Consider the following 13,853-nt stretch of genomic DNA (forward strand, 5'->3'; position numbering starts at 1 on the left):
GGCGTTTTCCACAGGCTTTATTGACTTGTATGTGGCAATACACAGAGGAGTTACACTGCCCTCTTCCAACACACACCACTCTGAATGCCCCCAGGCCACCAGCTGTGTGCACGTTGGCCTCCTTACCTCATCACTTGCTTTCATACTGCACCCCATAAAGTGACCCAGGTTCAGGTGAGAGGCAGGTTTAAGGGGATGAGCTGGCTTTCAAGCGGGGCAGAACGCTGCTTACACAGCACCTGAATGAACCATCCCCTGCCATTGTTGGTATGCTTGCTAAAAGCACTGGGGTGAAGTGAAACTGGAGAGTATTTGTGCCTGTTTCAGCCCACACTGTCTCACTAGCAGCCATTCCTCTCCCCTCTGTGAGCATCCAGCTGTGTTCACTAGCCAGCCTCTAGTGAAAGCCCATCTGGAGGTGCTCAGATGCCTGCACCATTTCTTCCCAGCGCTTCTGCAGCATGTGGGGCAAGCAGGGTCTTCTGCTCAACTTTCATGTCTTTAATGAGCATACTGCAAAGTACTCACAGAAAGCAAGCCCTGAATTCATATCCCAAGCACCTGCCTCGTAAAGCTGATGGCAGGTGTTACAAAATAGTATTCTGGCCTGGCTAAAGGAGCTCAGGCAGGCCCAAGGCCGTGGAAGAAGAAACCACACACAGGAAATCATCTGTGGACAGGAAGTAGTCAGGAATACTGGAGACACATCAGCTGTGATCTGTCTGTAGCCAAATGGGAAGCAGCACAAACGGTTTATGCACACATCATGGATTGCTTGCCTGGTTCCAGTTGCTGAAAAGAAAGCAGCAGTGCTTGATACTATGTGGAATGCAACCACAACACATTTTCCATCTTGGTACAGAAACCACAGCCTACGCTGCACAGCCTTCACAGAAGCAGGCAGGTAACAGCTTATGAGGTTACACCAAGAGAATGAAGGAATGTGACTCCAGCCTACCCCAGCATCTGGTGGGATTCCCCTGAAGCCTCTGGAATAAGCTTCCTCTCCTACCTTTGTTAATAGTGTTTCAGAGGTGCCCCCAGAGTCAGCACAGGTCTCACATCCCTTGTGCCACGCTCCAGCAAGGTGTCAGAAACAGTCTCACTTCCAGCAAGGAGAGTGATGAAAGCAGTGACAAAGGCTTTGTGAAGCAACACAGCACCACAAGGAACAATCCCAGCTGTGCAGGCTTTGCTTTGCGAAGCACAGAAGCTTCGTGCCACTCTGCTGAAATCCAGGCAACGTCCAACACCAAGTGAACAACCACCACAAGCAGCAGGAATGACTTCTGTTTGGCTGCGACCCCTCCGACACAATGAGTTCCACTGGCTGTCAGGACTTGTGAGCTGTGATGGTCTTCACAAGCAGAGCAGCTGTGCTGTCAGGAGGTAAAACGCTGAGCAACAGACCGGACACCTGAATTGCAGAGAAGTCCCACTTCCTCTTTACTGTTATGAAACCATCCAGTTCCTGTACATTTCTCTACAGAACTCTTTTGTTCTGCTTTTCCAGCTGCACCACCTTGCCTCCAGGCACAGCACAGAAACACACGTTCCATATGCAGGGAGCACTCTCACCTTTTGAACTCACAGAATTGTCAGGGTGAGCAGGGACCTCAAGGATCATCCAGTTTCAACCCCCCTGCCATGGGCAGGGGCAGCTCACACTAGATCAGGTTGCTCAGGGCCACATCCAGCCTGGTCTTTTAAAGAGCTGCAGGGATGGGGCTGCTACCAGCTCCCTGGGCAGCCTGATCCAGTGTCTCACCACCCTCGTGTCACAGACGTTTGATGCCCATCACCTTGTTTGAGTGCTACGACTGCACCACTGCTGGCAAGCAGAAAGAAGAGGTTTTGCAGATATGCAGTTTCCACATGAGTCACCAGCAGAAGAAAGATGCTTCCTAATGGTCTCATCCCAAGAGGAAGGTTATCAAACTGTGCACTGGGTCAAGAGCAGTAAGAGCAAACAGTTCCCAAGGTCAGCCTGCCTTTCCCGGTAACCAGCTGGCATGCGAGCTGGAATGTTTCTGTTGTTGTTTGTCTGTTTTTCACAACCCTCTCCCCTTCACCCACACTCCCCAGCACTCAGAACTCCTTTTGCATGTACTTCATACACTGCTGCTTTAGTTCTTTATTTTATTTTTGAACTTTAAATATAAGAGTATGAAAACAAGAGCAACAGCCAAGAGCTCCTGGACCTGCAGGCAGGGCACGGATGGCTGAACTCCTGCACTGGGTAACACAGGAAGGGCAGAATTGGTATTTGTGCTGCACAAATGCACTTGGAAAGAAATAAAAAGGACTAACTTTGTGTTTTTCTTCAGCTGAGAGCACAGAGAAAGCTGATTGCACAACATCCACAACCCAATACTGCTACCTAACACCTCCTGTTACTTCAAAACAGGATAAAGCATTATCTGAGGTCACGAGCAAGCAAGAGGAGCAGTATCATACCAGGCACATTTAAATGCAACACTCTTGAAACATATCACCAATTTGTACATGAAATATAGATAAACCCCCACAATTACCACTCACCAGTGTCCAGGTGTTCCTTATGGCAATTTTAGAGTAGGCACCTTGTTTTGTTTGTTAACTCTGCCCCCCAGCCCCCAGTATTACTTCTATCTAACAGAAGCAAGAGCAGTGTAATGTACATAACCTGCTGCCTGTCACTGATAATGATGACTCTTCCTGCACGCAGCAAAGCGAGCCTCGGCCAGCGTCTGGGGCTTGCTGTCACACATTGGAGTCCTCATCTGTTACACTGGTGCTAGGAGAGTGAGCTGCAAAGTCTTTAAACATCTCATCTTCCTTCAACATGTGCTAGAAAGAAAAGGAGGGAGGAGTCAAGGCTCTGCCCCTCACAGCTGAAGTCAGGCACCTGGGCTGCTCCAGCCCTGTGCCTGGCGGCAAACACTGCCAGCAGCCACCGCTTTGCTCATTCAGGAAGAATCAGCTCACTGCTACTTGCTGGCCCAAGCAGCTCAGGCAGCACAGCCTGGGGCTGAGCTTCCATCCAGAAAATGGGATGCAATCCTCACCTGGTAACTCGTTGCCCAAGGGCAACCTGCTAGCCTGCTGCCCTCCCTGGAGGACGGGGAATCAGTGAGAACTGGTGACCACTCCCTGTCAGGATGGGTGTGGTGGGTTGAAATTATCCCCAGAACAGAACTGCTAGACCAGCTCAGCTGGAGCTATATTTACAAGCAGACTAAAATCTCCTCAACCACCCATTTATCTTTTCCCCTCTCCCTGTACAAAACCCAAAGGACCCCAACTGACACCTAGTTTTGATGAGGCATCATAATGCCCATAGTGTGCACAGTATTTTACATGCTTTAGCTCTCAGACACCAGTGGTGCTTCACTTCATCCAAAGACTAGGTCCCACTACATGCTGAAATCAAAGCAATGGTTCCCAACATGACAAAACCCAGCTGCTTGACGGAGCCAGGAACAGCAAGAAAAAGTACTTAGTGTATTTGTATTAAATAGGCTCACACTAGCTACCACTGGTGACTGTCCAGGGGTTTATACCCATCCTACAGAAACAGAGACCTCCTTTCACAGACCCCACTCTTCAGCCTTACTGTTAAGTTGTTGATGCCTTCAGAAAATGCTCCTATTTGCCTCACTGTCCCTTCTGAATCTTCCATCTACAAAAAAACCAAACAGATAATGAATAATGAATCAGGAATACATTCCTTGTGTGTCATGACAGAGTGGCAATTAAGTGTGGCACATAACGTTCCTGAGGATTCCAACCAACAAAGCCGAGCAAGGGAGGATGCCCTGTCGGCAGGGGTGGTCCTAAGAGGTGATGCGTTCACAGCTTGAACCTCTGTGGGCCAAGTGCCAGGAGTCAGGCCCTTCACAGGCCAAAGCAAAAGGAAGGTTTTCCACTCAACCTGACGGCAGAGGCAAGGACTCCCAATCGCTAAAGCTCGCTCACCTGCTCCAGCCTGTCCAGATCGTCATCGTCGTACACTCTGAGATCCAGGCCGGGTTTGAAACCCTTCTTCGAGCCACTTCCAGGCGCACGGCCCAGCTCCATAGGGCACACATACTCCTCTACATCATCTTGCTTCTTCTTCCTCAGGCTCCCAAAATTGCTGAAAGTCAGCTTCTTTGGCTTGCAAGGGAAGAGAAGTTTGACAGGAAGTCGGAGTCAGGAAAGAACGAACAGATCTCTTATGCTTGCTGAGCGCTGAAGGGTCAAAGCCCCACGGCTCTGCTAGACAAAGATCCTCTCTGCTTCACGCTCACTGCTTCCTCAGGAACAAGTCTCCCTTTATTCTACCATGGCTAAGGCAACACCATTTAAAGGATCCCAAATGAGACCAGAATCGCAGTGCATGATGACAGTCTCCCTGCCCGAACTCTTACAGTAGAGACAACACAACCTCTTGTCTGCATGAGAGGCAGAGAGATGGCCTTCATGGCAGACATCACAGGATATTAGGGGTTGGAAGGGACCTCCAAAGATTGAATCCAACCCCCTTGCCAGAGCAGGACCATAGAATCTAGCACAGGTCACACAGGAATGCATCCAGATGGGTCTTGAAAGTCTCCAGAGAAGGAGACTCCCCAACCCCCCATGGGGAGGCTGTTCTAAGTACTCTCTGACCCTCACAGTGAAGAAATTCCTCCTCATGCTGAGGTGGAGCCTCCTGTGCTGTAGTTTATATCCATTGCTCCTTGTCCTATCCCAGGGAGCAAATGAGCAGAGCCTGTCCCCTCTCTTGACCCCCAGCCCTCAGATATTTACATTTATTAAATCTCCTCTCAGTCTTTTCCTCTCCAGACTAAACAGCCCCAGGGCTCTCAGCCTCTCCTCACAGGGCAGTGCTCCAGTCCCTTAATCATCCTTGTGGCTCTCTGTTGGACTCTCTCCAGTAGATCCCTGTCCCTCTTGAACTGGGGATGCCAAAACTGGACACAATATTCCAGGTGTGGCCTCAAACATTTCAAATCCAAATCTGCTGAGTGCTGTTCTCATGCTGCTTTCATTAGCAGCCAGAGCCTTTCCTCAGACCTCACTGAACTATCCCCCCACAGACAGGCCAGAGCAGCACGCCGGGGATCTCTCTGTCTGGACTACCTTGACTTTGGCAGTTGCTGTTAAAAGGACATAGTCTGAGGCCTCCATGGCTTCCCGTTTCTGCTGCTGGGCCTCCTGCCCAATGAGGAGGTTGAAATGCGTGGCCAAGTGCCGCCTCAGTAGCGTCTTGTTGGGTGGGATGTTCAGCAGCTGTGCCATGGTTTCCACATTGAAACGAGGCTCCAAAACCTGCTCACCAAATCACAAAGAAGTCAGCTGAAGCCAGCAGCATGTGGTGAGGTCTCAATGACACAGGCATGCTTAGCTTGGTCATTTCACAAGCCAAAATCCAAAGGCAGCCTTATATTTTAGAGGAAACATACATCAAAGAAGGCAAAAAAAGAGTTAACTAGTTGAAGGATCAATAAAATGCCACCCCCAGGCTTTCCTCCTTCAGTTACACAGTATTCACAGTACATTAGAGGTTGGAAGGGACCTGCAGACATCACTGAGTCCAGCTTGCTCTGCCAAAGCAAGATCACCCAGGGTAGCCTGCACAGGCATACATCCAGACAGGTTTTGAATGTGTTCAGAGGGGACTCCACCACCTCTCTGGGCAGCCTGTTCAGTGCTCTGTCACCCTCACTGTGAAGAAGTTTCTCCTCACGCTGAGGTGAAATCTTCCATGTTCAAGCTTGTACCTGTTGATCCTTCTCTTATTATTGCATGCCACTGAAACAGAGATTGGCCACGTGACACCCACCCCTCAGACATTTATAGACATTGATGAGATCCCCTTCAGTCTTCTGTTCTCAAGACTAAACAGCCCCAATAGAAAACTGAATACAAGTAGAGAGCTGTCAGGAAAGACGAAGGAACAGATGAATCCACTTGTGTAATGTGTGAAGCTGGCACAAAATGCTCACCCACCATCCTCTTTAATTCTGGATAATGTGTCCAGGGGAATGATGGAAAACAGCTGTAAAACCTCTTAGTCACCACAACAAACTTCTGCAGTCTCCTGCCTGCAGTATCTGATGCTGGAGTAAATAAAAGCAGTCCCAGACTGACACTGAAATCACCAGTTTGACAGAAGCGACAAGCCTTCCTCACAACAGAAAAGCACATGCGAGGCCAGGAAGGAAGAGGGTGGCTGTTCAGCACCGTGACAGCAGCATACAGCGTCACAGGACAGGAGGTGGAGAATATCACACCTACTTAAATTGCAAGGGGAATGTGGATTGCTGAATCCATTACTGCCCACACTAATTCTGCCCAAGACATCCGTGTCCTTTGGACTACAGAATCACAAAAGTATTTTGATTGGGAAAGACCTTTAAGATCAGAGTCCAGCCAAGCCTGGTGCTAAACCACGTCCCTCAGCAGAACAGTTGCAGGGTAACAGATTTCAAGAGTGACTTCTTATCAAGCAGAATAAGAAGGTAAGGTGTGGGCAGCGAAGATAATATCAGAACTCTGTTCTAGCAATTCTCAAGGCTATTTTCTTTAAATCAACTAGAAGCAGGCAGCCTAAGACCTCACCATCAGTCCCCCGTGCACACCGCTGCCCCGCAGGTTAGGTGCGTACTCCGCCAGATCAACGGAGCGCAGCCACTCCATCACACGGTGATTGGTCCACAGGGTGACCTCAGAAGGTGTGATGTTATTCTGTGAACAGGAGGGAGGAATGGGCAAGTTAAGAAGACTTCCCAACTGAGTTGTTTCAGCCCTAGTCTTTACTGAAACAGTTCTCTCCTGCCCCTAAAGAATGCAAGCTCACTTTGCACTTGAGAAAAACCCCTTTTGGGATGGCTATCTTGCAGCAGCACCAGTGTGGAGATGTGTCTGCACTGCAGGCATGTCTGTATCATGCTTCAGGTCATTTGATTATTCTCCTATGCACTTGCAATACCTACCAGTAGAACAGAAAATTTCTCTAGGTCCACATTGTGACTCTAAATCCAAGGCTCTGTGTTGCTCCATTATCTGCTGCCCTAACCAGCACGAATCGCCTCCAAAACAGCTAATGGCACTCCCCTGTGTGGTAGCAGGGCTAAACTCCTTTTACACAGAAAATTTTGACACAGTCATCAATTTTCCAGGGAGTTACACAAGACTCAGGGCAGCAGTCCACCGAGTTCAAGCTGATTTATGTTCCAGAGAAGGCATTAGAGATTAGCCACAGCAACCAGCTGCTGGCTGGGAAGAGATGCAGGAGATTTGGTAAAGGGAACAAGGCAGGTGGAGGAATGAAAGTGGTGTCTCAGGTAGTGATGGCAGAGTAGGAGACTGGAAGAACAATGTAAGAAAATGGAAACCAAAACTGAAACAGAATGAAATAGAAAGGAGGAGGCAGGAGAAGAGAGCAGAACAGGAATAGACAGAAACAGCAGGGAAGACACCAAACCAAACCACTACAGAATCCCTCTTGCCAGCTTCACTTTACAGCAGTACCTCATCAGATGGCCTTCTGCGCAGGCAGTTGGGTTCAAAGTTGTTTATTCTCAAAATCTGAATGGCTCTCTTGATGCTAAGATGGTGGAGGACACTGACAACTTTCAAGGACAGCAAGTCATCCTGTTGAGGAGGAAGAGGGAGTTAATAAACATAAATGCACTTATTGGTGGAGCTGGCACCTGACTGGAGAAGACTGCCTCAGATCCTGGCTTAAAATGCAAATCTGACAGGTTCTGAGGTAAGACTTTAACAGATGCTAGATGTGACTGACTACCAACCATCCTTCCCAAGACAAAAGCTTCCTGTTGTGCTGTATTAGCTCCAGGGGGATGCTCTTCGCAAGGGGTACAGAGCTTACTACAAGAAACTCGGGGCTACGAGCAGAAAGGAGGGTCTGATGGCACAACCTCAGCAATCTGATCAGAGGCAGGAGAGCCTTGCAAACAGTGCAGACTCCCCTGACCTTTGCATTTAATTCTGCAATAAAGGTTTTGATGTGACAGAGATCAAAAGAAGTTTCACTGGCTCCCACCAGTGCCCATGGAAAGTGTCAGGCATCTCTCAAGACAGTTTGTGCCAAGCCAAAGAATGAGATGGTGCCTGAGAGGCTGTGCCCCTCTATCTGCCTTGACCACAGGGCACAGACAACTGCTTTTGGCTGGACAGGCAGTTCTCAGATGTCAAGAGTCAGGCAATGACTTTGGGTTTTCTTCACCTAAGCATCCACATGAACAGGGAAGTACATCAAATGTTTGCTCAGAGCATTCTGAATATCCTTTTAGTGGTAGCAATGGCTCTGACACGCTGATGTCCCTCAGCTTTCTCCCTACAATCATGTAGACAGCACAAAGACCTGATCTATGAACCACTCAGCAGCTCTGAAACCATTGTCAGGAAGCCCCATGAGACATGCAAGATCTCAGGCTGTGGGAGGGAAGTCTGCTTTTGGTAGGCTGCTTGTGCATAGGTGGAGCCTCTGCCAAGACACAAAAGCAAGTAAGAGGAAGCTCCCCCTTTAGCTTCACAGAATCAAGGAATGGTAGGGGTTGGAAGGGACCTCTGAAGATCATTTAGTCCAACCCCCCTGCTGCAGCAGAATCACCCAGAGTAGATCACACAGAAGCATGTCCAGATGGGTTTGGAATGTCTCCAGAGATGAAGTCTCCACAACCTCTCTGGGCAGGCTGCTCCAGTGCTCTGACACCTTCAAACTGAAGGATTTTTCTCCTCCTGTTTATGTGGAACCTCCTGTGTTCCAATAGATTCAGTTATATGGGGGCAAAACTCCTATGTGGAGGCAGTGACCATGTAGCACCTCTCCAAAACCTCTAACACAGGCCCAGAGCAATGCAGAGATATTCTCTGCTGGTCTCCAGAGAGGCACAACATTCTGCTCTAGGAAGCTACAAGGCAGATCACTGTGATCCAGCTCTCTGGCTCCTTGTGGACAGAGCCTGCTAGGGCATGGCTCTTGTGCTGTGGGGTATAAAAGCAGCTTGCTGTCTCTGGTTGTGGTGGGTCTCTCCAAGACTCTCTACCTCCATAATGCCTGGAGGTGCTAAAAGGGGAGAAACCAGGACCATGAGAAAGATGTGAGGAAAAGAAGAGCCATTAGCTTACCATGCTCATGTAGTGGAGCATTCGGCCATCCACCTTTCCTTCATCAAACTGAGTCTTATACTGGGGCAGGCCAATGTCATCCAGCCACCCTAAGGCAGAGACAGACACTCATGTTAGTGGGGCAGCCAAGTTACCTAGCACCACTTAGTGGTGTTCTCATTCTTGCACCCCCAAATTAGCCATCATCAGGCCCCCCTGTGGTGCTTCAGCTTGTAACTCACTGGTAACCCAGTGGTAATCCAGTTTTCCATGATTGTTTTCCTCTTCAGATCCAAGTGCTTGCAAAGCAAGCTGCAGCTTCTTCCGATGCAGTGGGTGCTTTATCCCAAGCTCCTGTGAAAGAAAGGAAAGCAGCAAACCTAGAGACAACACTCTGCTATTTCTGCCTCTGCTAAATCACAAATGGTTTCATAGTTACATTCAGCACAGCATTTCCCAGTGGCCTGGCAGGTGCATCTGCCATGTGCCTAACACCAGCATCACTTCAGCACATGTGCAGCACAGTGGGGGAATAATTTCAGAAGGCAGTGGAATTCCAAGCTGTATTAAAATGTTCATAGAATCATAGAATGTTAGAGGTTGGAAGGGACCTCCAGAGATCACTGAGTCCAACCCCATGCCAAAGCAGGATCACCTAGGGTAGTCTGCACAGGTTTTGAACGTGTCCAGACAAGGAGACTCCACCACCTCCCTGGGCAGCCTGTTCAGCGCTCTGTCACCCTCACTGTAAAAAGTTTCTCCTCGTGTTGAGATGAAATCTTCTATGTTCAAGCTTCTTGTTGTCCTTGTCTTATTATTGTGCACCACAGAAAAGAGATTGCCCCCTCCACTTGACACCCACCCCTCAGATATTTATAGACAGTGATCAGATCCCCTCTCAGTCTTCTCTTCTCAAGACTAAACAGCCCCAGGGCTCTCAGTCTCTCTTCACAGGGGAGATGCTCAAGTCCCCTAATCATCCTTGTGGCTCTCTGTTGGATTCTCTCCAGCAGGTCTCTGTCTCTCTTGAACTGGGGAGCCCAAAACTGGACACAGCATTCCAAGTGTGGTCTCAGCAGGACAGAGTAGAGGGGGAGAAGATCCTCCCTAGACCTGCAGGACACACTTCTCTTGATGCACCCCAGGATACCATTGGCCCTCTTGGCCACAAGGACACATTGCTGTCCCATGCAGAACTTGCTGTCCACTAGGATTCCAAGGTCTCTATCCATGGAGGTGCTCTCCAGCAGGCAGCCCCTAACCTGTACTGGTGCCTGGTGTATTTCCTCCTCAGATGCAGGGCCCTGCTCTTGTCCTCATTGAATTTCCTGAGGTTTGCCTTCCCCAGCTCTCAGCCTGTCCAGATCTTGTCAGACGGCAGCACAGCCTGACAGGTGTCAGCCACCCCCCAGTTTGTATCATCAGTGAACTCAGTGAGGGTACTCTCAATCCCCTCACCCAGGTCATTAATAAACATGCTGAACAAATCTGGGCCTGGTACTGATCAAAATACTTGATGGGACTGGATAATGGTCTAAGATCTTAGAGGTCTTTTCCAGACAAAAGGATTTTGTGTTTCTGGAATGACTTCCCTCTCACTTAGGCAGGTAAGGGTAAAAGAATTACGTAGTTCAGAGCATGTGAAGGTCCCAGGAACTTACTGACATTCAGTGATAATTCCAAATGCATGACATCTTCCCCAGTTTCCTTGCAAGTGCAGCTATTCTAGGATCCCTTGATCCCACACACACTGTCACCAAGGCTTGCTAGCTAGTGTTACCTCTGTTACACACTACAAGCCATTACACCATGCCACTACTGCACTACTAAAAGCCATTATGATCAAATCACACTTTTCTTATTCCAGTTGAAGTGTGAACACAACTTTGAATTAGCTCACTGCCTAACTGAGCAAACAGGCTTGCTGTGCAGTGATGAGAGTGACTTTTTTAGCTCAACATGCAAACATTGGCAAATACTGGGGATCCAAAGTCAAGCTGAATCTTTTCCTTCCCCACCTCCTTCTAGCTGTAGGAAAAAAATACCACAACAAATTCTGTAACAATTCAAGACAAAGAGACTGATCATAGATGCCAGTTTTGGGCACCTCAATACAAGAGAGATTGTTCAGCCTGGAGAAGAGGAGGCTCAGGGGAGACCTCATTGCTCTCTACAACTACCTGAAGGGAGGTTGTAGCCAGGAGGAGGTTGGTCTCTTCTCCCAGGCAACCAGCGCCAGAACAAGAGGACACAGTCTCAAGCTGTGCCAGGGGAAGTTTAGGCTGGAGGTGAGGAGAAAGTTCTTCACTGAGAGAGTCATTGGTCATTGGAATGTGCTGCCCAGGGAGGTGGTGGAGTCCCCATCCCTGGAGGTGTTCCAGAGGGGATTGGATGTGGCACTTGGTGCCATGGTCTAGTCATGAGGTCTGTGGTGACAGGTTGGACTGGATGATCTCTGAGGTGTCTTCCAACCTTGGTGATACTGTGAGGTGCCAGAGCAAGTGCAGAGGAGGTCAATGAAGCTGGGGAAGGGCCTGGAGAATAAATCTTATGAGGAGTGCCTGAGGGAGCTGGGGCTGTGCAGTTTGAAAGAGGCTGAGGGGAGACCTCACTGCTGTCTACAATCACCTGAAAGGACACTGTAGAGAGGCTAGTGCTGGTCTCTTCTCACAGGTGGTAAGTGATAGAACAAGAGGGAGCAGTCTCAAGCTGCATCAGGGTAGGTTTAGACTGGACATTAGGAACATTTTTTTCCCATCAAGAGTGGTCAGGCACTGGAATGTGCTGCCCAGGGAGGTGGCTGAGTCACCAGCCCTGGCTGTGTAAGCATTGTTTGGATGTGGTGCCTGGGTATCAGAACCAAGAATTCTATGGATCAAACCAATTCTGTGATTCTGTTCTATGACCACTGTAATAAATCCCCCTCCTTCTCTGAGTGAAATGGCCAGAAAGCACAACCAGTCCAAGCCAGCAGGCTTTTTCCACACACTCCCCACATGCATAAAGTAACTGTGCCACACAGGAGTGCTGAGGAATCAGCTGTGACTGCACAGAGACAGCAGCTTCTCTGCACTCCTAACTGAGAGCACTGCTGCCAGCATTTCCTACCTTTTCCAGATCTTGCTGTGAAGCCTGCAGAAGTGTTTGTCCAGACAGTATCCAGTGTTTGCCATTATTGATGTAAGAGCCTAGCCCCTGGTCCTGGAGCCAATTGCAAACCTGCTCCTTCGTCCACTTTGCAAATGGCATGTCCAGCTCACTGCAGGAGAGTTCAGGGGAAGAAAAGGAGACTGATAAATCCTGCCTCAAATCTCCCATTCTCATACACAACAACAGACTCAAAACCTAAGCCTACTTTAGGAGTATTTTGTGGGAGTGGGGACAATCTCTGGGGAAGAATGTGGATCACAATCAGCTGTTAGGTGAGCCTAGTGAGGAAGAGAGTGTCAGCACCATGAAGTGCTGATTGCTTCTGATCTCATGCCTCTAATCACAGCAAACATGGTCTATTAACACTACTGAAAACAATCTCTTCTGCTGCCTAGTGTTGGTTAAAACAGTGGCCCAGGCTGCCCAGGGTAACAGTGGAGTCACCATCCCTGGAGGTGTTCAAAAGCCTTGCAGATGTGGCACTTTGGGACATGGTTTGTGGGTATGGTAGCACTGAGTTGATGGTTGGACTTGATGATCTTAGAGGTCTTTTCCAACCTTAATGATGCTGTAATAACCTGAAGTGAGACCATAACGTTTCACCTTAGCCTTTAATCCCCAGAAGTGCATGCAGCAGGAAACATACCAGAGGAGTATCTGTCATTGCCACAGGAGGACTCACACCTTGTGTCACACAGCCTGACAGCTGCACTCCTGTGAAGCCCCATGAACTCAGCAGCAGGACTCCACCACCCACCCAACCTCGAACCTACTAAAGCCATCTCTCAAAGGAGCAATCTGCCTGGATCTGCTCATTTCCATTTGCCAGGAGAGGGGACATTTCATGTTGGCACTGCATGTCTTCTGTGGACTCATGCTCAACCTCAGCTGCTGAGAAAGCAAATCCCAGCACACTTGGTACCACTTGTCTTACTTGTGAGACTGCCCCAGGTCTCGAGACCAGCCCAGTCGTGGCCCTGCAGTTGCTCTTGTCCCTCCTCTCTTGAACTCCGTCTCAGACAAGTCATCTGGGTTGAAGGTGGTAGACTGACTCCTTTTAAGCCTAGTTTAAAGGAAGAAAATGTACTCATTTTTGGCTAAGGGTAGTAGCATGCTGCTACTACTGCAACCAAGACCTCCTACAGGGTTTGTAGCTCTTTCTCTACCTGCCATGCTGTGATGGTTTGGCCCGCCAGCATTAACAAAAGCTCATCTCACTCAGTCGATGGAGCACGAGACTCTCAATCTCAGGGTCTGAGCCCCATGTTTGGCACCAATTACTTTGTGTAATGTAATGGTTTGGGACTATACCACTACATTAACAAAAGCTTGGCACACTCAGTTGGGGAAAGCAAATGGAAGCTACATTTACAAGCAAAACTACACTCTACAGTGGAATGCAATGAATATGTACAGATATACAGTATTCAGTATTAGACAGGCATTTACAGGCAGAAACCAGCACAGAAACCCCCCTGAAGGGGGAAAAAACACCCCACTCCCCCCCTAACCTTCCCCCCTCCCTTTTCATCTGTTTAAGTAGAAGAAAATAGCAAAGAGATGTTAGAGAGTCAGAGCTCTTATCTCAAGGTTAGCTGATA

At 48.8% G+C, this 13,853-nt stretch overlaps 1 protein-coding gene across 9 annotated transcripts in view; it reads right to left on the reverse strand.

The window, feature by feature from the left end:
- The window catches only part of PPFIBP1 (PPFIA binding protein 1), a 103,054-nt gene continuing 89,201 nt past the window's right edge, over positions 1 to 13,853 (reverse strand). For all 9 annotated transcript variants that reach the window (XM_068170879.1, XM_068170868.1, XM_068170862.1 and 6 more), the window contains 10 exons: positions 13,187 to 13,315; positions 12,211 to 12,361; positions 9,345 to 9,456; positions 9,124 to 9,212; positions 7,501 to 7,623; positions 6,589 to 6,714; positions 5,107 to 5,295; positions 3,958 to 4,137; positions 3,596 to 3,661; positions 1 to 2,829 (listed from right to left, as the gene is read on the reverse strand). In XM_068170879.1, the coding sequence (XP_068026980.1) occupies positions 2,743 to 2,829; positions 3,596 to 3,661; positions 3,958 to 4,137; positions 5,107 to 5,295; positions 6,589 to 6,714; positions 7,501 to 7,623; positions 9,124 to 9,212; positions 9,345 to 9,456; positions 12,211 to 12,361; positions 13,187 to 13,315 (1,252 nt within the window). In that variant the 3' untranslated portion in view covers positions 1 to 2,742. The remainder of the gene's footprint in view (positions 2,830 to 3,595; positions 3,662 to 3,957; positions 4,138 to 5,106; positions 5,296 to 6,588; positions 6,715 to 7,500; positions 7,624 to 9,123; positions 9,213 to 9,344; positions 9,457 to 12,210; positions 12,362 to 13,186; positions 13,316 to 13,853) is intronic.

This window comes from Melanerpes formicivorus, unplaced genomic scaffold, assembly GCF_026170545.1.
Source record: "Melanerpes formicivorus ecotype bairdi unplaced genomic scaffold, bMelFor1.0.p_v2 SCAF_3, whole genome shotgun sequence".
In the NCBI taxonomy this organism is placed as follows: Eukaryota; Metazoa; Chordata; class Aves; order Piciformes; family Picidae; genus Melanerpes; species Melanerpes formicivorus.